General features: G+C 41.9%; 2 protein-coding genes and 1 non-coding gene across 34 annotated transcripts in view; 1 reads left to right on the plus strand and 2 right to left on the minus strand.

The window, feature by feature from the left end:
• AFG1L (AFG1 like ATPase) overlaps positions 1-19,033 on the minus strand; it is a 221,623-nt gene extending 202,590 nt beyond the window's left edge. For 2 of the 4 annotated variants that reach the window (XR_007725281.1, XM_050789143.1), the window contains exon 1: positions 18,685-19,007. Coding sequence is in view for 2 of the 4 variants with exons in the window: in XM_050789143.1 (XP_050645100.1) it covers positions 18,685-18,823 (139 nt within the window). In the remaining 2 variants the exon portion in view is untranslated. Of the gene's footprint in view, positions 1-18,684 lie in introns of all 4 variants that reach the window. The other 2 variants (XM_050789142.1, XM_050789144.1) reach the window with 2 other exon arrangements.
• Positions 1-27,348, plus strand: part of SNX3 (sorting nexin 3) — a 1,122,685-nt gene that overhangs the window by 1,023,715 nt on the left and 71,622 nt on the right. The gene's annotated exons all lie outside the window — the stretch shown is intronic.
• On the minus strand, positions 21,248-21,354 carry LOC126953963 (U6 spliceosomal RNA). Its single transcript, XR_007725433.1, has one exon. It is a non-coding gene; the product is annotated as a U6 spliceosomal RNA (small nuclear RNA).

The raw sequence follows: 27,348 nt of genomic DNA on the forward strand, positions 1-27,348 counted from the left end.
TTTAGGCCGGGCACGGTGGCTCACACCTGTAATACCAACACTTTGGGAGGCTGGGGCAGGCGGATCGTCTGAGATCAGGAGCTCAAGATCAGCCTGGCCAACATGGTGAAACCCTGTCTCTACTAAAAATACAAAAACTAGTTGGGCATGGTGGCGCATGCCTGTAGTCCCAGCTACTTGGGGGACTGAGGCAGGAGAATCACTTGAACCCCGGAGGTGAAGATTGCAGTGAGCCGAGATTATACCACTGCACTCCAGCCTGGGTAACAGAGCAAGACTTGGTCTCAAGAAAATAAAACAAAACTATATATATATAATATATAGTTATATATAAACTATATATTATATATAAACTATATATATAAACAAAACTATATACATTATATATATTATTATATATACATATAATGAAGCTTTGCTTCATTCTTAAGGTTATTTTAATACTTGGGGTCAATATTTTTTGAGAATTCATCTCCAACTGCATATTCAAAATCAATAAAGATGTGGTATAATGTGCAGAAAACTTACAACTTATTAGTAAAGTGGCGTTGAGCTAGAAACATTCCATAAAAAATTTCCAACTCAAAAACACCCATGATTAAAGGAAAGAACTGAAAACATGCAAAATGACATATGTCTATACAAATGTAAGGTGTATCCAAAGTAAAGAAAACTATCCTTTTGGCTAGGTGTGGTAGCTCATGATTGTAGGAGGCCAAGGAGGGAGTATCACTTGAGTACAGGAGTTCAAGACCAGCCTAGGCAACATGACAAGACCCTGTCTCTACAAAAAACTTAAAAATTAGCTGGGCGGGGTGGCATACACCTATAGTCCCAGCTACTCGGCGGGGACTGAAGTGCGAGGATCACTTCAGCTTGGGAGGTCAAGGCCACAGTGAGCCATGATCACATCATTGAGCTCAGCCTGGATGACAGAGTGAAATCCCGTCTTAAAGTAAAATAAATACAAAATTTTAAAAAGAAAAAATAAAGAAAATTCATGAGGGACAACATTCTGGAAGGTAAAGAAAAAGAAAACTAACATTAATAAGTACCTACTTGGGCGGATCTCTTGAGCTCAGGAGTTCAAGACCAGCCTGGGCAACATGGCGAAAACCCATCTCTACAAAAAATACAAAAATTAATTGAGCATGGTGGCATGCACCTGTACTCCCAGCGACTAGGGAGGCTGGGGTGGAAGGATCACCTGAGCTCTGGAGGTTGAGGCTGCAGTGAACTGAGATGGTGTCACTGTACTCCAGTCTGGGCAACAGAGGCCCTGTCTCAAAAAAAAAAAAAAAAAGAAGAAGTGCTTACTGTATAGCCAGTGCACAAATAGCACTTTCTGTATATTATCTTACTTCTCCAGAAAAACCTAAGTTGGGCATTATTATTCCTTATACATGAAGAAACCAAAATACCTTAAAAAGTTAAGTGAATGTCCAAGCCAGGATCTGAAGCTAAGTGACCCAAAACACCAGGATCTCCCTCTCACTCAAACAACCATAGTACTATAAACTAATGAAAGCTGTGCTCCCATTTGTCACAGGCAGGTAACAGAAAATCAAAACACAAACCTCTTTCAGGCTGTCATATCTGAAGTACTCAAGCCTCCTAGAGCAACCAACAACCCACTCCTCCTGGGTCTCCATCCTCCTCAACCTTGCTAGAGCTTGGCCCTGCCTACACACTAAGGTCAACTGCCTCTACTAATAAGTGGCACTCTTCTAAAGCCTATCAGCAGCAGGAGCTTTTTCTATGAAAAGCCCAAAGCCAAAGTGTTGGAGGGAAGAAATTCCTTTTCCTTCTTTTATTTTTTTGAGAAGGAGTTTCACTCTTTCATCCAGGCTGGAGTATGGTGCCACAATCTCCACTCACTGTAACCTCCGCCTTCTGGTTTCAAGCAATTCTCCTGCCTCAGCCACCCGAGTAGCCGGGATTACAGGTGCTCGCCACCACGCCAGGCTAATTTTTGTATTTTTAGTAGAGACAGGGTTTCACCATGTTGGCCAGGCTGGTCTCAAACTCCTGACCTCGTGATCCGCCTACCTCAGCCTCCCAAAGTGCTGGGATTACAGATGTGAGCCACAGCGCTGGCCAGGAAATTCCTTTTCATACACATCTAAAAGCCCTTATATTTTACATAACAGGCTCTTAAGAATTTTGATAATAACTAGGTTTATGTACACTTTGTTGAACTCCAAGTATAAAATATTAATATATTTAGCACTAAATGAAGACGTAAATGACCTAGTCTTCAAATCTGAAGATGACACAAATTAGGAAGCAAATCATGCTGGGTCGCGATCACAATTCAAGAAGATGTTGATGTGCTACAAAAGTTGGATGAAACTACTAACATAAAATTTAACTAAGGTGCATTTAGGCTTAAAAACTTAATTATCCTAGCTGGGCTCAGTGGCTCACATCTGTAATCCCTGCACTTTGGGAAGCCGAAGCAGGCGGATCACCGGAGGTCAGGAGTTTGAGACCAGCCTGGCCAACACGATGAAACCCCATCTCTACTAAAAATACAAACATTATCCAGGCGTGGCGGCACATGCCTGTAATCGCAGCTACTCAGGAGGCTGAAGCAGGAGAATCACTTGAACCCAGGAGGCACAGCTTGCAGTGAGCAGAGATCGTACCACTTTACTCAAGCCCGGGCAACAGAGCAAGACGCTGTCTTAAAAAAAATAAAAATAAAAAAATTAAAAAAATAAATAAATAAATAAATACCTTAATTATCCTGGAAAGAATCAGTTTTAAAAAGTATAAAATAGAGAGTTTAGTGAAGTAATAAATGGTTCAAAAATAATGATAAAGTGTCTATCATGTACAAAGCTCTGTGCTAGAAACTGCAAATACAATCAGTGGTGAGCTGGATGGATGCTGTTAGCTGCACTCGAAGCAGTGAAGCTGGGTGTGGTGGAGTGCATCTGTAATCCCAGCTACTCAGGAGGCTGAGGTGGGAGGATCGCTTGAGCCCAGGAGTTTAAGACCAGCCTGGGCAACATACCAACAAATCCATCTCGGCCGGGCGCGGTGGCTCAAGCCTGTAATCCCAGCACTTTGGGAGGCCGAGATGGGCGGATCACAAGGTCAGGAGATCGAGACCATCCTGGCTAACATGGTGAAACCCCGTCTCTACTAAAAATACAAAAAAAAAAACTAGCCGGGCGAGGTGGCGGGCGCCTGTAGTCCCAGCTACTCGGGAGGCTGAGGCAGGAGAATGGCGTAAACCCGGGAAGCGGAGCTTGCAGTGAGCTGAGATCCAGCCACTGCACTCCAGCCTGGGCGACAGAGCGAGACTCCGTCTCAAAAAAAAAAAAAAAAAAAAAAATCCATCTCAAATTAAAAAATAAATTAATTAATAAAATAAAATAAAAATGAAAACAAAACAAAAAAATAGGTAGACACAAATAAGTGGATAAACAGCTCTAATAAAGTGTGTGGTATGTCATAAGGGGAAGGGGCAGATGCTATAAGATCACAGGGCCAAAGCTAGTAATCTAGGTTAGGGAGTTTAGGAAGGGTACTCAGAGGAAATGATGTTTCAATTGAGATCAGAAGGGCAGACAGAAGTGTGCCATGGGAAGGGAGGGAAGGAAGGAGGGAGATGTACTAGCCTGAAAGAAGGCCCAGAACCACAACAGTGTGGAACACTAAAGAAAACAGAACAAGTTCAGTTTGGCTGGGATGTAAAGTGAAAGGCAGAGAGAGGTAAGAGATGAATTACTGGAGGAATACAAGGGAGCCAGATGAGGCAGGGTCTTGCAATGATAAGCAGTTTGAATTTAACCCTAAAGGCCACAGGAGCCACTTAAAAGTTTTAAAGAATGCAGTGGCTTATGCCTTCTCTTAAGCCAAAAAGAAGGATACTGGAAACAGAGAAACACATTTTACTATCTTTATCTTTCAGCATATCATAGATAGCCAGTTGGAAAATACAATAGAAAAGAAAAGGATCCCACTCACAATAAGAATTCTAGGATAAAAATAATATTAACTTCCAGGCACAATGACACACTTGCCTGTACTTTCAGCTACTCAGAGGTTTAAGTGGGAGGATTACTTCAGAGCCGAGGAGTTTGAGACCAGCCTGGGGCCAACATGACGAAACCCCATCTCCACTAAAAATACAAAAATTAGCCAGATGCGGTGGCACACACCTATACTCCCAGCTACTCTGGAGGCTGAGGCACGAGAATCACTCGAGCCCGGGAGGCGGAGGTTGCAGTGAGCTGAGATCACCCCACTGTACTCCAGCCTGGGCGACACAGCAAGACTCTGTCTCAAAATAAAAAAAAAAAAAGAAAGTGAAAATACAACCCATGGGATGGGAGAAAATATTTGCAGATCACATCTCTGATAAGGAATCTATATCCAGAATATATAAGGAAATTTTACAATTCAACAATAAAAAGACAAATGCCATTTTTAAATGGAAAAAGGATTTAAGCAGACATTTCTCCAAAGATATATAAATAGTCAATAAACACATGAAATGATATTCAATATCATTAGTCATCTGGGAAATATAAATCAAAGTTAAATGAGATACGATTTCACATCCACTAGGATCACAATGATAAGAAAGACAGACAATAACTAGTGTTAGAGAAGATGCAGAGAAATTAGAAACCTCATACGCTGCTGACGGAAATGTAAATGGTGCAGGCTTGTTTGCTGTCTAGTATAATAATGTCTCCCCCCAGGTCAAAAGTTGGGAAGGCTTGTTTGCAACCCTTATGAAAGATGAGGTTTCCTAAGCTTGGGGTTCCTCAACCGTGACACAAACCTGCTGAGTATACATCACCCACCTGGACTGATCTCTGAATAGCCCCATGGGACTTGAGGAACAAGGGGAACTGAGGCACACATAAAGCTCACATTGCCTGGTAGTCCATGATAAAGTTCTTTATCTCTGATCCAGGAGTTCCATGTCTTTTGCCAACACCCATGAAACAGTAACAGGCTAAAGTGTTATCTTGCAAGCTGGGTAAAATCTCAGACTCCTGAGAGTTGTTGACATCAAGAATTGTAATTGGCATGTAATCAACATATAATAAAAAATTTTAAATTATTAATAAGATATTTTGTGTTCTTTTTTTCTATTAGGTCTTAAAGATTTAGTATTTGACATCTGCAACACATCTCAATTTGGAAGCTAAATTTTCACTGGAAATATTTAATTTGTATTTAGACTTCATAAAATCTACAGTTGAGAAAAAGTAGATTCACTTTCCCAAGATGTTCCAAGAATATTTAAAAGTTTTCCAATAGCTGAGCAGTTTTCCAATAGCAGGATCAAGTATCCTTTTTAAATTTTATATTTAACTAAAATTAAATGAAATTAAAAATTTAGTTCCCCAGTCATATTACACATTTCAAGTGCTCAGTGTCTACACGTGGCTAATGGCGATGGTATCAAAGCTCAGGTCCAGTCAATCTTGAAAAAGAACAAAGTTGGAGGACTTATACAATCAGATATTAAAACTTATTATAAAGCTACAAAGTTAGGACTGTGTGATGCTGGTATAAGAATAGACCAATGGAATAAAACAGAAGCCCACACATACATGGTCACTTGATTTATGTTAAAAGCAGCACTGTGGTAGCCCAGAAAAAAAAGATGCTCTATATAAAAAATGTTGCTGGGTCAACTGGATATCCATGCAAAGAAAAATAAATCTTGACCCTAACCTAACATCATACACAAAAATGAATTCCAGAGGTATCATAGATCTAAACATGAAAGGTAAAACAATAAAGCTTCTAAAAGAACATATAAAAATACCTTCGTGACCTTGAGGTAAGCAAAGATTTCTTAAATAGGACACACACAAAAAGATCGCTAAATTGGACTACACTAAAATTTAGAACTTCTTGGCTGGGTGCAGTGACTCACGACTATAATCCCAGCACTTTGGGAGGCCAAGGCGGGCAGATCACGTGAGGTTAGGAGTTCGAGACCAGCATGGCCAACATGGTGAAACCTCATCTCTACTAATACTGTTTGACTATATGGCCCAGAGGCCCTCTGTAGCGCTAATACTCTATGCTTCTTCATGAAATGCCATCTTGAGGATGGGCACAGTGGCTCACATTTGTAATCCTAGCCTTTTGGGAGGATGAGGTGGGTAGATAATCTGAGGTCAGGAGTTCAAGGCTAGCCTGGCCAATATGGCAAAAACCCATCTCTACTAAAAATACAAAAATTAGCCAGGTGTGGCGACAGGCGCCTGTAGTCCCAGCTACTCAAGAGGCTGAGGCAGGAGAATCACTTGAACCTGGGAGGCAGAGGATACAGTAAGCCAAGATCGCACCACTGTACTCCAGCCTGGGCAACAGAGCACAACTCTCAAAAAAAAAAAAAAAAAAAAAAAAAAAAAAGCCATCTTTAGATCTTGCTGTGCAACAAATAATTCACAATCACCAATCACTCCAGTTCCTTTTGAAACCAGTATCCATTTCTTACTAAATGAAGATAGTTTACCTGCATAGTATAAATCAAATTTCAACAGCTTTCTTTGAAACATAATGGCAAAAGAAGTACTTCGTAGCCTGATGTGGTAGCTCACAACTGTAATCCCAGCAGTTTGGGAAGCTGAGGCGGGCACACTACTTGAGCCCAGAAGTTTGAGACCAGCCTGGGCAATATGCTGAAGCCCTGCCTCTACCCCTGCCCCAAAAAATTATAGATTTAGAGGTTCAAGAAAAAAAATACAAAAATAGCCGGGCATAGTGGTGGTGGCTTGTGCCTGTGGTCCCAGCTACTTGAGAGGCTGTCAGGAGGCTCACATGAGCCCAGAAGGTTGAGGCTGCAGTGAGCCGTGATCATGCCACTGCACTCCAGTCTGGATAACAGAGCAAGATTCTGTCTCAAAAAAGAGGTAATTCATAATTTCTAAGAACCTCTAGGTGTTCAGAGTATCCAGAGGAAAGGTAGCGAAGTCCAGGAGAACAAAAACCATCCCTGGTTATCTACAGCGGCCCTTTGCACAATCTCAGAAAAATCAAAACTGCATTTTCTGGAATTCAAAGCACTGAATTCAGACTAGGCCCTTGGCCATTGTTAATATAATGAGCCTCTCCAGAATTAAAATGGCTCTAGAAATTCTGTGTAAAGTTGAGTTCATTCCATTTCTACTCACTGACTAGAATCCATCACCTCTGGCATGTCACGGTTAATATTTCAATTACATATATTTATGTAACATTTCTGATTATTTCAAAAGACTTTCTCACATAATAACCTATTTGAGTCTCATAAATGACCTGCAAGGAAGGTAGGAAAATGAATCTCATTCTACAGATGAGAAATAGAAATACCAAATCAAATGATTGATCCAGTACTGCAGAATGAAACAAAAATCGCAATCTAGTCTTTTCCAGACCAGGTTTTATTAGTCATCTGGTATCCCATATGTTCACCATTCCTAAAACAGAACTGATCAAAATGCTTCAAAGTAACTGTTATGGAATAAAGGAGCTTCACTTCTTCACAAAGAGAAAGAAGACGGTTGCCAAAAAGAACACATGCTTAGTTAAATGAAATCAAAACTATATAAGGAATTCAGATTTCCAGTTTAAAATGTTTATCCAACTGCTCTGAGAAAAATGCACAATCAGGAAAAGCACTTTAATATTTCTAAAGGACTGGATTAAAATTTCAGCTGTAAACTTCATTACTGTAATTAGATTTTTAATGCATATTTATTAAACATCCATTTAAATACTGTGTTCACAATTATTCATGAGTTATTTGTACATTTGTGTTGATTTTAACAAACTGTAAACAGTGGCCACTGACCAGAAATGTTCTCCTGCAATGACAGAAGACCATACTAAGGTCATTGGCAGCCCATTTTATGCTCTATTATGTTCTAATTATACCCAAAAGATAAATATTCAGTTGCTTTTTTGAAAACTGCAGTGGTCATCAATGACCCAAAAAGTCAGACTTACCATTGACATTAAAGACCTATGTTTCATTCTGTGATGAATAAACAAAGTACAGGACAGAAGAAAATCAAATCTTAATTAAACTCTTTCTTTAGAAAAATAACATAAGCCATCATCAAGGAATGCATTGCAAGATGATTTACTTTATTTATAAAAGGCTGAGTTAGGGACTTTAAAAGGGTGCTTTTGATTTAAATAGAAAAATTATGAAAATTAAAACTAAATGCTTTCTGGTTATCATTCTTTTCCTTCAGAAGCTAGTTAATCTTAAATGTGCCAATGTGTATAACTTTACAAAAGGAAAAAAATAGTACTTTAAATTTCATGATAACAAATCAGTAAAATAATGACTAAAAATCTGAATAAAGCTATTCTGAAGTAATTATAGGCATGGCCCAGCATACTGAGTAACTCCTTAATATTCACCCTGTTCACATACTATTTAATAAAGACATCTAAAGGATCTAATTTTTTTCAAAAGATTTTTAAACCCATTCATTTGTTATGTTAGTTTAAATTTTATACACACACACATATAAATGAGAATTTCAAAATGGAATCCATAGGAGTTGCATTTAAATTATATTATGAAGAAATGGAGGAACGAATTACATGTTCAGGCTTAAAAACTTGTTGAAAACTGCCACCTAGTCAAGAGTATGGATAGATAACATGTTGATAGAGTAGCTTCTGGGATGGGAACAATGAAGAGAAGAAATAAGCAGGATAAGCAGGATGGTTAAAGGAGATTATGAAAGAGATTCTGGAGATTAAAGTATCAGGTATCTCCAGGCAAGGAGTAGAAATGGTCCTCAATAGAGAACCTTGGGCAACGGAAGCAAAAGACAGCAGGAAGAGGTAGCATCCATAACGCTTTTAGGAGAGAAGATAGAGCTAGGTGGGGTAGAGCACACCTTAAGTCTACTACTGGAGACTGGGGTTGTAGGATCACTTGAGCTCAAATTAGAGACCAGGCTGGGCATGGTGGCTTATGCCTGTAATCCTAACACTTTGGGAGGCCAAGGCAGGAGAAAAGCTTGAGCCCAGGAGTCCAGACCAGTGCAAGCAACATAGTGAGACTGTGTCTCTAATTTTAAAAAGAAAAAAAAAAAAAAGGCCAGGCGTGGTGGCTCACACCTGTAATCCCAACACTTTGTAAGGCTGAGACAGACAGATCACTTGAGATCAGGAGCTCGAGACCAGCCTGGCCAACATGGCAAAACCCATCTCTACTAACAACACAAAAATTAGCCGGGTGTGGCAGCTCACACCTGTAATCCCAGCTACTCAGGAGGCTGAAGCACAAGAATCACGTGAACCTGGGAGACGGAAGTTGTAGTGGGTGACAGAGCGAAACTCCAATTTCCAGAGTCAAGGAAACTTATCTTTTGAGCTATTGACAGCTTTTAAGAATTAAGTAAAGTATACTCCTGTAAACAAAATTTAGAGCATAATTTTTTCTCTCTACCTGATTTCTCCAGAACTGGAAAACAATTAGTGAGTATCTTAACTTATGGCAATAGTTATTTGCTTAAGTGCAATAATAATCTGTTTTCATTCGTAACAGGGCACAACTGGAGAAACTGGTTATTTTACCAAGGTTTTGACTGAAGTGGTGTGCTTTCCTTTAAGGAATCAAACTTGACTTACAGAGCCAATAAAAGCTCCTTTAGAAACTGGCCTCATATCTTGTCTACACAGTCCCTACACAGGGTTAGTACAGGCCCAGGAGCCCCAAGTTATCTTGGAACCTCAAGAGAAGAGGTATTTACTCAACTCATAGGTATTTGAGGGTACAAACCCATGGCTGGGCTCGGCTTTTATAAAAAAAAGTCTTACCTGAGATTCCTTCTATGGAACAGAGTTCCATCAAAGCCAATTTTAAAAGCCTATATGAAAAATAATTATTTTTCCTGTACTTCATACAAATATCAGGCCAAGTATAATAAAGCAAATCGGTCTTACCATGATTTGTCTTTAGTAAAAATGGGAGACTAGAGAGAAAAATGATGTTTCAAGAACTATGGTATACCTGTTATTAAATTCTAGTCTAGGGCTGGGAGTGATGGCTCACGCCTGTAATCCCAGCACTTTGGGAGGCCAAGGTGGGCAGATCACCTGCAAGAGTTTGAGACCAGCCTGGCCAACATGGTGAAACCCTGTCTCTACCAAAAATACAAAAATTAGCAGGGCATGGTGGTGGCACCTGAAATCCCAGCTACTCAGGAGGCTGAGGCAGGAGAGTCACTTGAACCTGGGAGAGGGAGGTTGCAGTGAGCTGAGATCATGCCAATTGCACTCCAGCCTGGGCAACAGAACAAGCACATCAGCTTGGTTCCAATAGTTGCCCAGTTCATGGAAAACCTTCTAAGTTCCTTTACTTGGAATTATTTTATTTATTTTACCTGACTATTATGGAATATATTGCTACTGTACTCTTTGTGAAGGAATGCAGGATAAGCTTACTCAATGTTCTCTTAAATTGAACAGTTATTAATCTTCCAGATATCACCTTTTGTCAGAACTCAAAAGTTATGAGTGGCCCTCGCCATATCGACGCTTTCTGACTGAGCTCCTCTCTACCCTGAATACAAGAGACCCTAATAGTTAGGCAGGAATAGCATTGCCCCTATTCAGCCTCAAGAAGTTGCAGAAGATGGATCTTTGTTTCTCTTCAACCCTTAGGATTAAGGGTTTCCTTGTAAAAGGGGGTGGGGGAAATGTCAGAGGCGTTTGAACACGAGCAACTCCATTTTGAAGAAGGGCTGGGTAAAATAAGTCTGAAACTTGGTGGGCCGCATTCCCAGGAGGCTAAGGCATTATTAGTCACAGGATGAGACAGGAGGTTGGCACAAGATACAGGTCATAAAGACCTTGCTGATAAAACAACTTGCAGTAAAGAAGCCAGGCAAAACCAAGATGGTGATGAGAGTGACCTCTGGTTGGCGTCACTGCTACACTCTCGCCAGCACCACGACAGTTTACAAATGCTTGGCAATGTCAGGAAGTTACCCTATATGGTCTAAAAAAAGGACCATGAATAATCCACCCCTGGTTTAGCATATAATCAAGAAATAACCATAACAATGGACAATCAGCAGCCCTTGGGGCTGCTCTGTCTATGGGGTAGCCATTCTTTCATTCTTTTACTTTCTTAATAAATTTGCTTTCACTTAAAATAAATAAATAAACTCCACAAAATTCAAGACCAGCCCAGGCAACAGAGTGAGGCTTGGTCTTAAAAAAAAAACAAAGAAAGAAAACAAGTGTTGAATATACTCAGCCAGAAGCGGAATGACATTTTTTTTTTTTTTTTTGAGACTGAGTTTCAATCTTGTCGCCCAGGCTGGAGTGCAATGGAGGTGATCTCGGCTTACTGCAACCTCCACTTCCAAGGTTCAAGCAATTCTCCTGCCTTAGCCTCCCAAGTTACTGTAATTATGGGCATGTGCCACCACACCTGGCTAATTTTGTATTTTTAGTAGAGACAGGGTTTCACCATGTTGGCCAGGCTGGTCTTGAACTCCTGGCCTCAGGTGATCCACCCACCTCGGCCTCCTAAAGTGCTGGAATTACAGGCGTGAGCCACGGCGCCCAGCTCTAAATGACTTTTTTGTCAGAGAACTTCAGAGCATATCACTGCACCAGGTCCTAGGCTGAACTACCAATTTCTGGACCCTGACATCTATTATTTTTGTGGTACTTCTTGTGAAAAGACAAATCTGAAAGTAGTCATATCCTATTTAAATATTCGTCATTTACTTAAAGAGAATAAAGCTCTTGAAGTATAAAGCAGTGCTAATCTACAGTAAATCAATAATCCATTCTAGGCCTCTGAATTTTCTTTTTATCAGTTCTACTTTTGGGCACATCCTACTACACCTCCTCCTCCCTCCACCCCAGAACTACATCCAGGGTACTAGCTATGCCTAAGTAGTAAGCTATGCTATACTTTAAAAAAATAATGATCTATAAAATCCTCCATTATCATAAAGATAATCAGTCTCAGGAATAGACATGACCTTCTTTTCTAATACAATAAATATTAACAAAAATCCAAGAAACATGAAATAAGTTTCACATAAAGATATTCATCTAATTGGATAATAAAAAGTTAAGTTCAGGCCAGGCGTGGTGGCTCACACCTATAATCCCAGCACTTTGGGAGACCAAGGTGGGCGGATCACGAGGTCAGGAGATCGAGACCATCCTGGCTAACACGATGAAACCCCATCTCTACTAAAAATACAAAAAATTGGCCGGGCGCAGTGGCTCACGCCTGTAATCCTAGCACTTTGGGAGGCCGAGGCGGGTGGATCACCTGAGGTCGGGAGTTCGGGACCAGCCTGACCAACACGGAGAAACCCCGTCTCTACTAAAAATACAAAATTAGCTGGGCGTGGTGGCGCATGCCTATAATCCCAGCTACTAGGGAGGCTGAGGCAGGAGAATTGCTTGAGCCTGGGAGGCGGAGGTTGTGGTGAGCCAAGATCGTGCCATTGCACTCCAGCCTGGGCAACAAGAGTGAAACTCTGCCTCCAAAAAAAAAAAAAAAAAAAAAAAAAAAAAAATTAGCTGGGCGTGATGGTGTGCACCTGTAGTCCCAGCTACTCAGGAGGCTCTGAGGCAGAAGAATCGCTTGAACCTGGGAGGCGGAGGTTGCAGTGAGCCGAGATCACTCCACTGCACTCCAGCCTGGACAACAGTGAGATTGTATCTCAAAAAAACAAACAAACAAACAAACAAAAGCAAGTTCAGATGCTATAACCAGTGAGTGTTAAGGGAAACAGAAAATAAGTCCAAAGACTATTTTCTTAACTAGTAATATGTACTACTAATAAATTGTACCTTGGCAAGTAACATGTAAAAGAGAAACAAAATATGTATAAATGTATAAATAAATAAATAAATAATAAACTATACCAATTCATATGGCTGAGGAGGGTTAGTTCTACTCACATCAATACCTAATCAGGGGGTGGGCCTGGTGGCTCAAACCTGTAATCCCAGCCCTTTGGGGGGCCAAGTTGGGCAGATCACCTGAGGTCAGGAGTTCAAGACCAGCTTGGCCAACGTGGCGAAACCCCATCTCTACTAAAAATACAAAAAAATTAGCTGGGCAGTGGTGGTGCGTGCCTGTAGTCTCAGCTACTTAGGAGGCTGAGACAGGAGAATCGCTTGAACCCAGGAGCCAGAGGTTGCAGTGAGCCGAGATCACATCACCGTACTCCAGCCTGGGTGACAAGAGCGAAACTCCAACTTAAAAGAAAAGAAAAAAAAAAAACAACCCCTAACAGAGAATAAACTCCTGTGTACATATACTGAAGAGATGATGGAGTTAAATATGAATCATCATTTAATACAAGCACCTAAAAATATAATATTGTGATATTGTCAGCATAATAAAAAGAAATCACAAGATGTGATCCTCATATCACCTTGCTTCTATGAAACACATTTAATTTCTAAGGTTAGCTTAAAGAAAAGGGATTTCAGATATGCTAATTTTTAGGTTTTAGAAAACCTATGAACATTTCCCTCCCTGGCTTCTCTCCTAGTCTCCTAAGACCACTCTATAAGGCCCCCTTCTTCTGCTCACAGAATGGCAAGTTTCCTCAAGCACTAGCCCTTAGCTTTTGCTTTTGCTTTTATTTTCTCTTCTTTTTTTAGAGACAGGGTCTCATTATGTTGCCCAGGCTTGTCTCAAACTCCTGGCCTCAAGCAATCCTCCTGCTTTGGCCTCATGAGTAGCTGGGATTTCAGGCACAAGCCACAGGCTCATTTCATCCTACACATAGATTCCCAGGCTCATTCTTCTATTTTCATGGCTCCCAGTACCTCATATTTTCTTTCTTAATCTCAGATCCCCAAGTGTCCTACAACTAACTAGACTTATTTACCTGGAACTATAAAAAAATGCCTCAAATTTAACAAGCCCCAAACTGAATCTCCCTCTAAAATCCTTTGGCCCTACCATTTTGTTTCATTTTTGTTTTGTTTCTTTTGATTAAATTGCCCAAACCCAGAAACCTAAATTGCTTTTTTATTGTTTTACTTTTTACTTATTATGTCACCTGCAATAGGAAACCTAAATTTACCTTCACTCCTTCCTTTCCTTGTCTCCTCTAAGTATGTCCAAGTTTTATGTTATTTTATTTTATTTTATTTTATTTTATTTATTTTATTTTATATTTTGAGACAGAGTCTTGCTCTGTCCCCTAGGCTGGAGCACAGTGGTGTGATATTGGCTCACTGCAACCTCCGCCTCCTGGATTCAAGCGATTCTCCTGCCTCAGCCTCCCAAGTAGCTGGGATTACAGGCATGCACCACCATGCCCAGCTAATTTTTGTATTTTTAGTAGAGACGAGGTTTCACCATGTTGGCCAGACTGGTCTCGAAATCCTGACCTCAGGTGATCCACCAGCCTCAGCCTCCCAAAGTGCTGGGATTACAGGCATAAGCCACTGTGCCTGGCCAAGTATGTTAATTCTATCAAAGAAGTGTCTCTGAATTCCCTCCCTCTGCTGCCCTGCTCTCCTTCACCACAGCAGTAATTCAGCCCCTAAACCACTCCCTAATACTCTATCTACTTCAACTTCCTCCTAAATAATCCCCCAGCTTCCAGTATTCTCCCATCCAGGCATTTCTGATCTGTTTTTCAGGTGGCCACAAGAACAATCACGCTAAAACAGATCTGATCACTTCTATTCCTGAGAAACTTCCACTAGTGTCCCACTGAGCTTAGACATCTTAACATACTGTAAGAGACTCTTCTCAACCAGATCAGCACACCTTTACAGCTTCATCTCTAGCTGCTCTCTCAGTGACCATAAACCAATAAGGGCCATGTACAGCTCACATCCATACTTTTGCTAGAAATAAAAAATCTGGCCAGGCGCAGTGGCTCACCCCTGTAATCCCAACACTTTGGGAGGCCAAGATGGGCGGACCACCTGAGGTCAGTAGTTTGAGACCAGCCTGACCAACATGTTGAAACCCCCTCTCTACTAAAAATATGAAAATTAGTCAGGTGTGGTGGCGGACGCCTGTAATTCCAGCTACTCAGGAGGCTGAGGCAGGAGAATCACTGGAACCTGGGAGGCAGAGGTTGCAGTGAGCTGAGATCACGCCATTGCACTACAGCCTGGGTGACTAAGCAAGACTCTGTCTCAAAAAAAAAAAAAATCTTCCCCTCTCCAATCAGAGCTGCTTCCTCCTCTGTAGTCTTATAACACTTTAAACAGGCTTAGATCATGGTACAATGTGTTATTAATGTTCATTGTTACATTAAAAAACTATTATAAATAGCAGTTAAGTTTGTGACTCTGAAGCAAAAACACCTGGGTTTAAAATCCAAGTTGGGGGCAACCCGCTCGGGTCCCCTTCCACACTGTGGAAGCTTTATTCTTTTGCTCTTCGCAATAAATCTTGCTGCTGCTCACTTAAAAAAAAAAAAAAGAAAAAGAAAAAAAAATCCAACTTGGGTGACCATCCCTGTTTATTCATCTATAAAATACAGACAACAATTTTTATAGGGTTTTATGAAGATTAAATTATGAAACAGAAACTGCTAGCAAAATGCCTAGAACACAGAAGGGGCTCATCAAATGCTGGCTACCATAATATCATCTGCCTTTCAAGGCTATGGGCTATTCAAGGGCTGGAACTCAAGGGCTGGAACTCAGTTTCATTCACTTTTCCTTTTTTTTTTTTTTTTTTTTTTTTTTTTTGAGACAGGGTCTCATTTTGTCACCCAGCCTGGAGTGCAGTGACACCATCTCTCTCAGCTCACTGCAGCCTCGACTTCCTGGGCTCAAGTGATCCTCCCACCTCAGCCCCCCAAATAGCTGGGACTACAGGCGTGCACCACCACACCCAGCTAAGTTTTGTATGTTTTTAGAGAGGGGGTTTTACCATGTTGCCCAGGCTGGTCTCAAACTCCTTAGCTCAAGTGATCCTCCCCCCTCAGAATCCCAAAGTGCCCAGATTACAGGCGAGAGCCACCATGCCCAGCCACATTACACTGTACTAAATAGTAGACTTCAAAAGATGAAAAATGAAGATAAAATAGAAATGTAAACAATAAATTACCCCCCAAAAATATCAGGAAAGGGCCGGGCGCAGTGGCTCACGCCTATAATCCCAGCACTTTGGGAGGCCGAGGCGGTGGATCACGAGGTCAGGAGATCAAGACCATCCTGGCTAACACAGTGAAACCCCGTCTCTACTAAAAATACAAAAAATTAGCCGGGCATGGTTGCGGGCCCCTGTGATCCCAGCTACTCGGGAGGCTGAGGCAGGAGAATGGCGTGAACGCATGAGGCAGAGCTTGCAGTGAGCCAAGATCGTGCCACTGCACTCCAGCCTGGGCGACTGAGCGAGACTCCATCTCAAAAAAAATAATAAAATAAATAAAAAATAAAATCAGGAAAGGGATAGAAAATAGATTTGTAAATCAGACTCCGAATACTGAACAAAATTTCAACTAAAATTTTCCCTTTATTTAAAGATGGGGGCAGGGCGCTGTGGCTCATGCCTATAATCCCAGCACTTTGGGGGACCGAGGCTGGTGGATCACCTGAGGTCAGGAGTTTGAAACCAGCCTGGCCAACATGATGAAACCCCGTCTCTACTAAAAATACAAAAATTTGCCAGTGGTGGTGGACATCTGTGATCTGAGGCGCCCACCCAGGCTGAGGCAGGGAGAATTGCTTGAATCCAGGAGGTGGAGGTTGCAGTGAGCCGAGATCATGCCATTGCACTCCAGTCTAGGAGACAGAGCAAGGCTTCATCTCAAAAAAAAAAAATATATATATATATATACAAAATAAAAATAAAGAGGGGAAGGGAGCATCCTTAGATACAATTAAATGGACCTCTAACCTAACTGCATTTTCATCTAATCGTCACACCCAGAACTGGCTAAATTTTGTATATTCCAGAAAATATGAGTACAGATTAATAGCACAGCCTTTACTTGAATTCAGAAGTTCTGACACTTACTAGCCATATATCTTCAGCAACCTTGGATTCGTGATCTCCAAATAAGGATAATGAGGAATAATAAGATAACGTATGCAGAAAGTACTTAGCATATTGTATGACACAGAATAAGCATTCCGTGAATTTTATATGTTATAATGATGGTCCTTAAATCTTAATGTTCATAAATCATGGTATATACATAGAATGGAATACTATTTTTAAAACTTAAAACACAAGGCAGTTCTATTAATATGAAATTGATATGGTATTGATATGGAATGATCTCCAAGCTACTAAATTTAAAAAGAAATTAACAATTAACAGAATTAACTGCTGTATACACAAAATAATGTGTACAGCATGTTACTACTTCTATTTTTTTAAAACGGTTAGCTCTATATGTATATGCTTGTACATACGCAGAATGTATCTGGAAGAATACATAAGAAACTAGTATCAGAGATTGCCTCTGAGGAGAAAAACTAAGCAGCTAAGGGATAGGGATAGAAGAAAGCCTTACATTTTGCCATATTCTTTCTTGCACCTGTTGAAATTTATACTATTTGCTTTTATTGACTACCAAAAACAAAAAATAAAATTCATATTATAATCCACAGCTTACACTACCAGAATATTCCATTATACATTTATTTATTTATTTATTTATAATGACTACTCCAGCAGATCAGGGCTACCCCCTAGGCAGTGTGTGGAGCCTATTCCATTATACTAAGTGCATTATGCTAATCTTTCGATAAAAACGTAAGGTGATGTAATCAAAGTTCTAGTATTAATTTCAACTGCATTGATGATAAGGGTCAAAGATTGTCATATTTTTAGCTAAATTAATCAATAAGAATCTATTTATTAAGGTATATACTTTATTAAGGTCATCAATCTATTAAGGTATATTACAGGGGTTGCTTGAATTTGAGAAAAAGGAAAACAAGTATGTGGATCAGGGAGACAATGAGAATAATTTCATTCATTCATTCAAAAATCATATTTGCATATCAGGTACCACTCATTGCGCTAAGTGCTTAGGAAACAATGACACAATGTCCTTGCCTTTGAAAAACGTGCAGTTTTGTGCGAGTATAGGAATAGAGCAGTAAAACTGGCACTCTTGACTTGGTTACTCAGAATATACATTCATTCATTCACGAACATATAACTGAATGAAGGAAGCCAGGGAGAAGGAAAGCCCGGTGACAAAATAATTCCACTGAAGCCTCTAGTGACTTTAAAAGAACACCAAGAATCGATCCCTAAATCTGAGAATGCGTGTGGACCTTCTTTCCCAGAATCACGAGAGACAGCAGGGCCTGCAGAGGTCCCAGGCGCGGCTCTTCCTCCAGTGCCCGTAAGTCACCAGCCCCGAGAGCTTGGAAAACGCAGAGGGTAGGGGTCCCCAGGCCCCAACCCCACACCTGCATCACTGCAAGTCAGGCACTCCCACTGGGCTCAGCTCTCTAAATGTCCCGGAGGGAAGACACTCTGAGTCGACCTCTGACCCTCAAAATGAAAGTCACTCAGGGTTATTTCCCTCAGTGCTCAGGGCTCATTCACAGACAGTATAAAAGGTCAAGAGAAATGGAAACACCTCTCGAGGAGCCCTTAGCTTCGTGAAAGCAGGAGACACCTGGGGTAGATCGGACAGGGAGGGTGACCCCAGAGCCTTCTCCAGTCATATGCAGTCGGCTCGGACTACTCATGGCACAGTCACTGACCTTTCCAAAGGGGCTTCCCAGGGGCGGTGGCCAGAGGAGCGAGAGCGGCGGCCCGGGCCCCGCACCCAACACATCTCCCTCTCAGCGGGCTCTGTGTTAAGGGGCGCAAGGTAACCAAGAGCGACCAGGAGGCCGCCATCTTGAACTCCGTACAAGGAGAGGAAGAGGAAAACTTTATTGAAACCCAAGAGAGACGGTGGCAAAGTCAATTCTCGCCGTGCACGCTGAAGGCTCCACCCGACAGAACCAAGGGATCAGTTAGGGAACGTGACCTCCAGTAGCCAGATGGGCGGGCTGCACTCCCGTGCCCTCCCGTCCTTCCGGACGCTGCCAGCCGGGACTACGACTCCCAGCATGCAGTGGGGCGGGGCGGAACGGAACGGAACGGAACGGGCAGCTCCAGCCTGGGCAGCCGCAGGGAGGGTGATTCTCCGCTCGGCGCTGGCAGCCTAGGAACCCGAAGTTTTCAAGGAATTGGGAAGTGATTATGACGGGTGGGCAGGTAACCACTCTTGAACCTTTTAAGTTAGCTCACATGACCGAGATTCCGAAACCTGAATAAAATGGAGGTGACCCAGTGGGCCCTCGGGTTTTAACGCAATAGTGATGTCACTTCGTCACACCTCCCTAAATGGTAGGCCCATTTTTTATTTTACCTCCAGCGTCCAACTCATCTTTGACGAGTACCTGAAATGTGTGCGTACCGTTTTCCCTTTTCGTATTTGAGTAATCTAAATGGTACGCACTCAAATGTTTTGAAAGAATGTGTAGGCCGGGCGCGGTGGCTCAAGCCTGTAATCCCAGCACTTTGGGAGGCCGAGACGGGCGGATCACGAGGTCAGGAGATCGAGACCATCCTGCTTAACACGGTGAAACCCCGTCTCTACTAAAAAATACAAAAAACTAGCCGGGCGAGGTGGCGGACGCCTGTAGTCCCAGCTACTCGGGAGGCGGAGGCAGGAGAATGGCGTGAACCCGGGAGGCGGAGCTTGCAGTGAGCTGAGATCCGGCCACTGCACTCCAGCCTGGGTGACAGCGCGAGACTCCGTCTCAAAAAAAAAAAAAAAAAAAAAAAAAAAAAAGAATGTGTAAGTGGCATGGGAAAGCCAAGGGCCTAAGAAGGACTGTTGGTGGACTGAGAAGTCATGGGACAGTGTATCCGAAGGGTAACTTCTCATTGATCAGCCCTAATTTGATTAAACAATACATGCTTTGAGATACTATAATAAGCGAATTAGGAGTACAAATTGCTCTCCAGAGGAGGCTGGCAATCCAGTAAGCGAGATGAATTCCAGAAAAGATAATACAGGCCAGGCTAGGTGGCTCATGCCTGGGAAGCCAAGGCAGGAGAACTGCTTGAGCCCGGGAGTTTGACACTAGTCTGGGCAACATAGCGAGATCCTGTCTCTGCAAAAAATACAAAAATTAACTGGGCATGGTGCCTGCGCCCTGTCGTCCTAGTTACCAGGGAGGCCGAGGTGGGGTTGCGTCCCGGAGGTGGAGGCTGCAGTGAGCTGGGATTGTGCCACTGCACTCCTGCCTGGGAGACAAGAGTGAGTCCCTTCTCAAAAAAAAAAAAAAGAAAGAAAGAAAGAAAGCCGGGCGCCGTGGCTCACGCCTGTAATCCCAGCACTTTGGGAGGCCGAGGCGGGCGGATCACAAGGTCAGGAAATCGAGACCACGGTGAAACCCCGTCTCTACTAAAAATACAAAAAATTAGCCGGGCGCGGTGGCGGGCGCCTGTAGCCCCAGCTACTCCGGAGGCTGAGGCAGGAGAATGGCGGGAACCCGGGAGGCGGAGCTTGCAGTGAGCCGAGATCGCGCCACCGCACTCCAGCCTGGGTGACAGAGCCAGACTCCGTCTCAAAAAAAAAAAAAAAAAGAAAGAAAAGGCCGGGCGCAGTGGCTCACGCCTGTAATCCTAGCATTTTAGGAGGCTGAGGCAGGCGTATCAACTGAGGTCAGGAGTTCAAGACCAGCCTGGCCAACATGGTGAAACCCCGTCCCTACTAAAATACAAAAATTAGCCGGCATGATGGCGGTGCCTGTAATCCCAGCTACTTGGGAGGCTGAGGCAAGGAGAATCGCTTGAATCCGGGAGAGGGTGGCTGCAATGAGTCGAGATCGCGCCACTGCACTCCAGCCTGGGCGGCTGAGCGAGACTCTTGTCTCAAAAAAAGAAAGAAAAAGAAAAGAGAAGAGGAGGGTAGGGAAAGGGGGAGGGGAGTGGGAGGGAGCAAAATAAAAAGGTTTTTAAAATAAATTTTTAAAAAAGATAATTCAGTGTTGTGGAATCAATGAGAGAGCAATTTGGCTAGTAAATCAAAAAGGACTTCTAAAAGCTCAACTTTTTTTTTTTTTTTTTTTTTTTAAAGAGAAGTGGCCTCACTATGTTGCCCAGGCCCAAGTGCTGTGGCTATTCACAGACTCCATCATTGTGCATAGCAGCCTTGAACACCTGAACTTACATGATCCTCCTGCTTCAGCCTCCCCAGTAGCTGGGACTACAGGTGCCAACTACCATCCCAAGCTTTAAACGCTTTTTTTTTTTTTTTTAATTTTTAAAAACATGGAATACTTCACGAATTTGTGTGTCATCCTTGCACAGAGTTCGTGCTCATCTTCTCTGTATGGTTCCAATTTTAGTATATGTGCTGCCAAAGCAAGCACTACAAGCTTAACTTTTAAGAGATAAAGACCTTCCAAGAACAGGGAATAGAGTGAAATAAGGCAGGCAAGAAAGTCTGGAGTATAGGAAGGAGAAAGTTCAGTTGTGTGAAAACAAATGAAAAGGTGGCCGGGCGCGGTGGCTCAAGCCTGTAATCCCAGCACTCTGGGAGGCCGAGGCGGGCGGATCACGAGGTCAGGAGATCGAGACCATCCTGGCTAACACGGTGAAACCCCGTCTCTACTAAAAAAAATACAAAAAACTAGCCGGGCGAGGTGGCGGGCGCCTGTAGTCCCAGCTATTCGGGAGGCTGAGGCAGGAGAATGGCGTAAACCCGGGAGGCGGAGCTTGCAGTGAGCTGAGATCCGGCCACTGCACTCCAGCCCGGGCGACAGAGCGAGACTCCGTCTCAAAAAAAAAAAAAAGAAAAAAAAAAGAAAACAAATGAAAAGACTACACTAAGAAGAATTCCAGGAAGTCAGGCAGTTAATCCACACTAGAAGAGGAATTCCAAAGAAACAAGAAAGAGAAACTGTAGCATGGCCTAATAATTTAGAGACGTTTCTACCAACTTGGTCAAATCATTTATAGAAAAAATTATTTTGATTGTATCTGTCAAAATAAGCCAATTTACACTGACTATCTTCTATCTGTAATTCCACGACCTGGCATGACAAACTGTTCTTCCATACTGTGGTGATTTTTTTTTATTTTGTTGCTAATTTTTGGTGTGACACTTTATGAAAGACCTTTTGAAAAATCTGATTGTTTCTACCTTGACTTGAATATGCATTTATCACACTCAAAAGACTTTCAGAGAGTATTTAGATTTCATTATGTTTGCCCGAAAAATCACTTGCCTTGGCCAATGAAATTATCCTTTATTAGAAATTCCAACAGCTTAATTATTATGGAGGTAATATAAGCACTCATGGATAATTTAATGCCAAAGAAGACCTACAGGAAATTTTCACATGGTTGTGCAAGTAGACAGAAACATAGGAAATCAACTTTATTTTATACAAATGTAAGCTAATTTAGAGGGAAATAACTTAGATTAACTTAATAACTTAGATTGTAATTGATGTATTCGATTATATTATAATTGATGTAGTCAAGAGAATGACCAGAAGACTAAGTAGCCATTGTAAACCATTTTATTAAAACATTAATCCTGCTGTTCCTGCAATTCCTAAAACAAATTAAACAAAATAGCCTGAAAAAATTTTTGAACATTGTCAGGAAAACTATTTGAAATAAGTCATAAAATATGAGGTCTTTTCTTGTCCTTATTTAAAAAATCTTCCTAGAGAAAATGGCAAGTAGCTCTGGCATCTAATATTAAGGATAAAACCAAATTAAAAGAGTCAGAGAAGGACAAATACAATGAAAGAAATGAGAAAATAAGAAAGCAAGTGGTCAATAGAAAACATACTGAGTCAGGAGATATATTTGAGCTCTGATTTTGTCACTAATTCAAGTTCTCTTTGTTTTTCTTTTCTTTTCTTTCTTTTTTTTTTTTTTTTTTTTTTTTTGAGGCAGGGTCTTGCTCTGCCACCCAGGCTGGAGTGCAGTGGTAGGATCTCGGCTCACTGCAGCCTTCACCTCTCTGCTTTAAAAGGGCAATCCTCTCACCTCAGTGTCCCGAGTAGCTAGGACCACAGGCATGTGCCACCATGCCCGGATAAAATTTTCACATTTTTTTTAAAGACAGTGTCTCCCTATATTTCCCAGGCCCCTCAAATGTTCCTTCCGCCTCAGCCTCCCAGTATGCTGAGGATACAGGCTTGAGCCACCACGCCCAGCCTGTTTTTCTTATCCATAAAATTAGGCTGGTTTCTGTATTAGCTATCTCAAAGGCTTTGTGAGAATTAAATGAGATAATATATACAGTATACACAAACTGTTAATCAGAAATGATTGTAAATAGATATTGAGAAGAATAATGTCAAAACCTAAAATAAGGAACAGGCCCAGCACCATGGCTCATGCCTATAATTCCAGCACTTTGGGAGGCCGAGGTGGGAGCATCACTTGAGGCCAGCCAGCCTGAGAAACATAGCGAGACTGCATCTCTATTGATTGATTGATTGAGACAGGGTTTCACTGCAGCTTCTTGTCTTCCAGGCTCAGGTGATCCTCCCACCCCAGCCTCCCTGGTAGCTGGGACTATAGGTACACACCACCATGCCCGGCTAATTGTTTTGGTATTATTAGAGAGAATTTTGCCATGTTGCCAAGGCTGATAAACTCCTGGGCTCAAGTGATCCGCCTGCCTTGGCCTCCCGAGGTCCTGGGATTACAGGTGTGAGCCACCTTGCCTGGCCAAAAATTTTTTTTAATAAAATAAAATAAGGGCGTGCCTAGGACAACATAGATTCATGATATCCAAGAATCATAGAAATAAGGAATGCACTCTAACCTTGAAAATGGTGCAAACAAAATTTTTTTTGAGGGAGGGTCTCACTCTTGCCCAGGCTGGAGTGCAGTAGCGTGATCTCAGCTCACTGCAACCTCTGCCTCCTGGGCTCAAAAAATCCTCCCACCTCAGCCTGCTGAGTAGCTGAAACTGCACGCATGCCTCACAAAGTCCTGGGATTACAGGTGTGAGCCACTGTGCCCAGAAGAAATTTTTAAGTAGAAGAAAGTGCTACAGAACATCAAGTAGCAAATTTATAAAACTCATTAAAGGAAAAGAAAAATATTTTTCAAGTAGGATGTAAATAAATGAGATGGTAATCCTAAATAAATGTGGGTGATTGGGATTTTCCATTTCCAGGTTCGTGAGGTTGCCATTTTAGAGGATGCCACTGGGCCATTGACAGAGACAGACTGCAGATGGAATAGGCCATTGGCATGAAGCAGCCAAAATACCATTTCCTCATACTATTGTTGTTCCTCTTCTTATAGCCACCTCCTTAGGGAGGAAAGGACCTAGTAATTGATTCCCACTTCCACCACTTCGTCCATAGCCTTCTTCATCTCAGTAGATGGCAACACTGGCCTTCCAGTAGGTCAAGCCATTTATCACAGAATCATCCTCTGCTTTCCCCATTCACTCTCACCTTACAGCCAGTCCTTCAGTGAATTTTGTCGGCCTTGTCTTCAAAATTATCCAGAATTCCATCATGTTTCACTGCCAGTACTGCTACCACCAGCCCCGATCCAAGTCACTATCATCTCCCTCCTGGATTATTGCAGTTGCCTTGTCACTGGTCTCCTTGCTTTCAGTCTCAACCCGTACAGTTTGTTCTCCACACAGTGGAATTGTCTTTGCAAAAATTAAAACTGTGAGAAAATTATGACAGTGAAAGAGATCTGACTGACTTGATCTTGCTTCTAACCTCCAAGCTGTCCTTGTTCATTTCTGGGTGAAGGCTGAACTAACTTTGGGAGGAATTTAGTTTATAGTTTAACTTTGAAAGATGATAGCCCTTTCCCAAAACAAACCCTCTTCTTGCCTGGGGACCAGACTGCCTTTGTAGGACTAACAGATTAGCCACAAGATTAGAAATTATGGTTTAGGAGTCATGCAGTTAGAGGCCACATGATTCTAAACCTCCCCAATTACTCCTAGGGATAACATCACTATTGTAAAACCTAAGATTGATGCTGGAGATATTTTTCAGACCCTGATGGATTAGCTGGTGCCACCTAGATCGATAAACTGGCTCATCTGGTCTTGTGGTCCCCACCCAGGAACTGACTGAGCACAGGAGGACAGCTTTGACTCCCTTTGATTTCATTTCCAGCCCGATCAATCAGCACTCCTGACTCCCTGGCCCTCTATCCACCAGATTATCCTTAACCCTTGTCTCTGAATTTTCAGGGAGACTGATTTGAGTAATAATAAATCAATCAGCACTCCTGACTCCCTGGCCCTCTATCCACCAGATTATCCTTAACCCTTGTCTCTGAATTTTCAGGGAGACTGATTTGAGTAATAATAAATCAATCAGCACTCCTGACTCCCTGGCCTCCTATCCACCAAATTATCCTTAACCCTAGTCTCTGAATTTTCAGGGAGACTGATTTGAGTAATAATAAAACTCTGGTCTCCTGTTCAACTGGCTCTGTATGAATTAAACTCTCTAATGGCAATTCCCCTGTCTTGATAAATAGACTCTACCTGGGCAATGGGCAAAATGAAACCATTGGGCAGTTACAAGAGCCATATATATTTTCTAAAATTCTAAGTTGCATCATTACTTTCTTGTGTTTAACACCTACTAGTGCCTTACCCTGCCACTCGGTTATCAAAACAGCCTATAAGGTCTCATGACGAGGGTCCCAGCTACCTCTTTGATCTCATCTCAGACCATTCTCTGGCCCCAACTCTGTCCATCCACATTGGCTTTCTTGCTGTTCCTGGAAATCACCAAGCCTGCTTCCCATTCCTAAAGCTTCTGCATGTCCTGTTCCTTCTGCCTGGGATGCTCTGCTCCAAAATATCTACTTGGCTCACTTCCCCTTGTCTTTACTTCCTTATGATGCCTTCTCAGTTAAGGCCTTTTCCTAACTACTGTCTATATGAAATTACAGTCTTGCCCAGCACTCCTTTTCTTTCTTCCCAGATTTATTTTCTCCACAATAGTTACTACCATCTAGCATAATATGTACTTTACTAATTTATTAGCTTATTATCTGCTCTTACTACTCATCCTAGAATCTAAGCTCCCTGTGGCAGGGATTTATGTCTGTTTTGTTCACTACCATATCCCCAGGGCCTATAGTAGTACCTAGGTTATAAGGAACTCAAATATTTGTTAAATGACTAAATGAGTAGTCTTAATACAAAATTTATTTTCTGTCTGCGAAAAAAGAGACTACTTTACCCTCTTCATGGTATAAGCGATGCTTCTAAGATTTTGAGCCCATTTTAATTTCTTAAGTAAATTTTATTGTATGTTTGAGATTTACAACATGATGTTATAGGATACATAGAGATTGTAAAATAGTTACTATGGTGAAGCAAATTAGCATATCTGTCATCTCACAGTTACTTTTCTGTGACAAGAGCTGCTAAAATCTACTTATTTAGCAAAAAATCTCAAATACCGTGTAATTTTATTTACTATAGACGGCCTACAGATCTGCTACTTTGTATCCTTTGAATTACATCACCTCATTTCCTCCAGTGAACCTCCAACCTTACCCCGGTAACACCATTTTATTCTCTATCTCTGTATGTTTGAACTTTTTAAAATTTTAAGCTGAGTGCAGTGGCTTCTGCCTATAATCCCAGCACTTCAGAAGGGTGAGGCAGGAGGATACCTTGAGCCCAGGAGTTCGAGGCTGCAGTTAGCTACGATCATACCACTGCACTCTAGCCTGGATGACAGAGCAAGATCCCACCTCAAAACTAAAATAAAACAATTAAGGCCAGGGGGTGGCTCATACCTGTGATCCCAACACTTTGGGAGGTCGAGGTGGCTGGATCACTTAAGCCCAGGAGTTTAAGACCAACCAAGGCAACATAAGGAGACCCCCACCTCCACAAAAAATACAAAAATACAAAAATTAGCAAAAAAAAAAAAAAAAAAAAAAACACGAAAATAGATTCCAAACATAAGTGAGACCATTCAATATTTTTATTTCTATGTCTGGCTTATTTCACTTAGCATAACGTCCTCCAGGTCCATCCTACAAATGGCAGGATTTCCTTCTTTTTTAATGCTAAATAATATTCCAGGCCGGGCGCAGTGGCTCACGCCTGTAATCCCAGCAGTTTGGAAGGCCGAAGTGGGCGGATCACCTGAGGTCAGAAGTTCAAGACCACCTGGCTAACACAGTGAAACCCCGTCTCTACCAAAAATACAAAATTAGCGAGGCGTGGTGGCACATGCCTGTAATCACAGCTACTTGGGAGGCTGAGGCTCGAGAATCGCTTGAACCCAGGAGGCAGAGGTTGCAGTGAGCTGAGATCGCACCATTGCACTCCAGCCTGGGCAACAAGAGTGAAACTTTGTCTCAAAAAAGTAAAATAATACTCCAGT

The sequence above is a fragment of the Macaca thibetana genome, chromosome 4 (genome assembly GCF_024542745.1).
Source record: "Macaca thibetana thibetana isolate TM-01 chromosome 4, ASM2454274v1, whole genome shotgun sequence".
NCBI lineage: Eukaryota > Metazoa > Chordata > Mammalia > Primates > Cercopithecidae > Macaca > Macaca thibetana.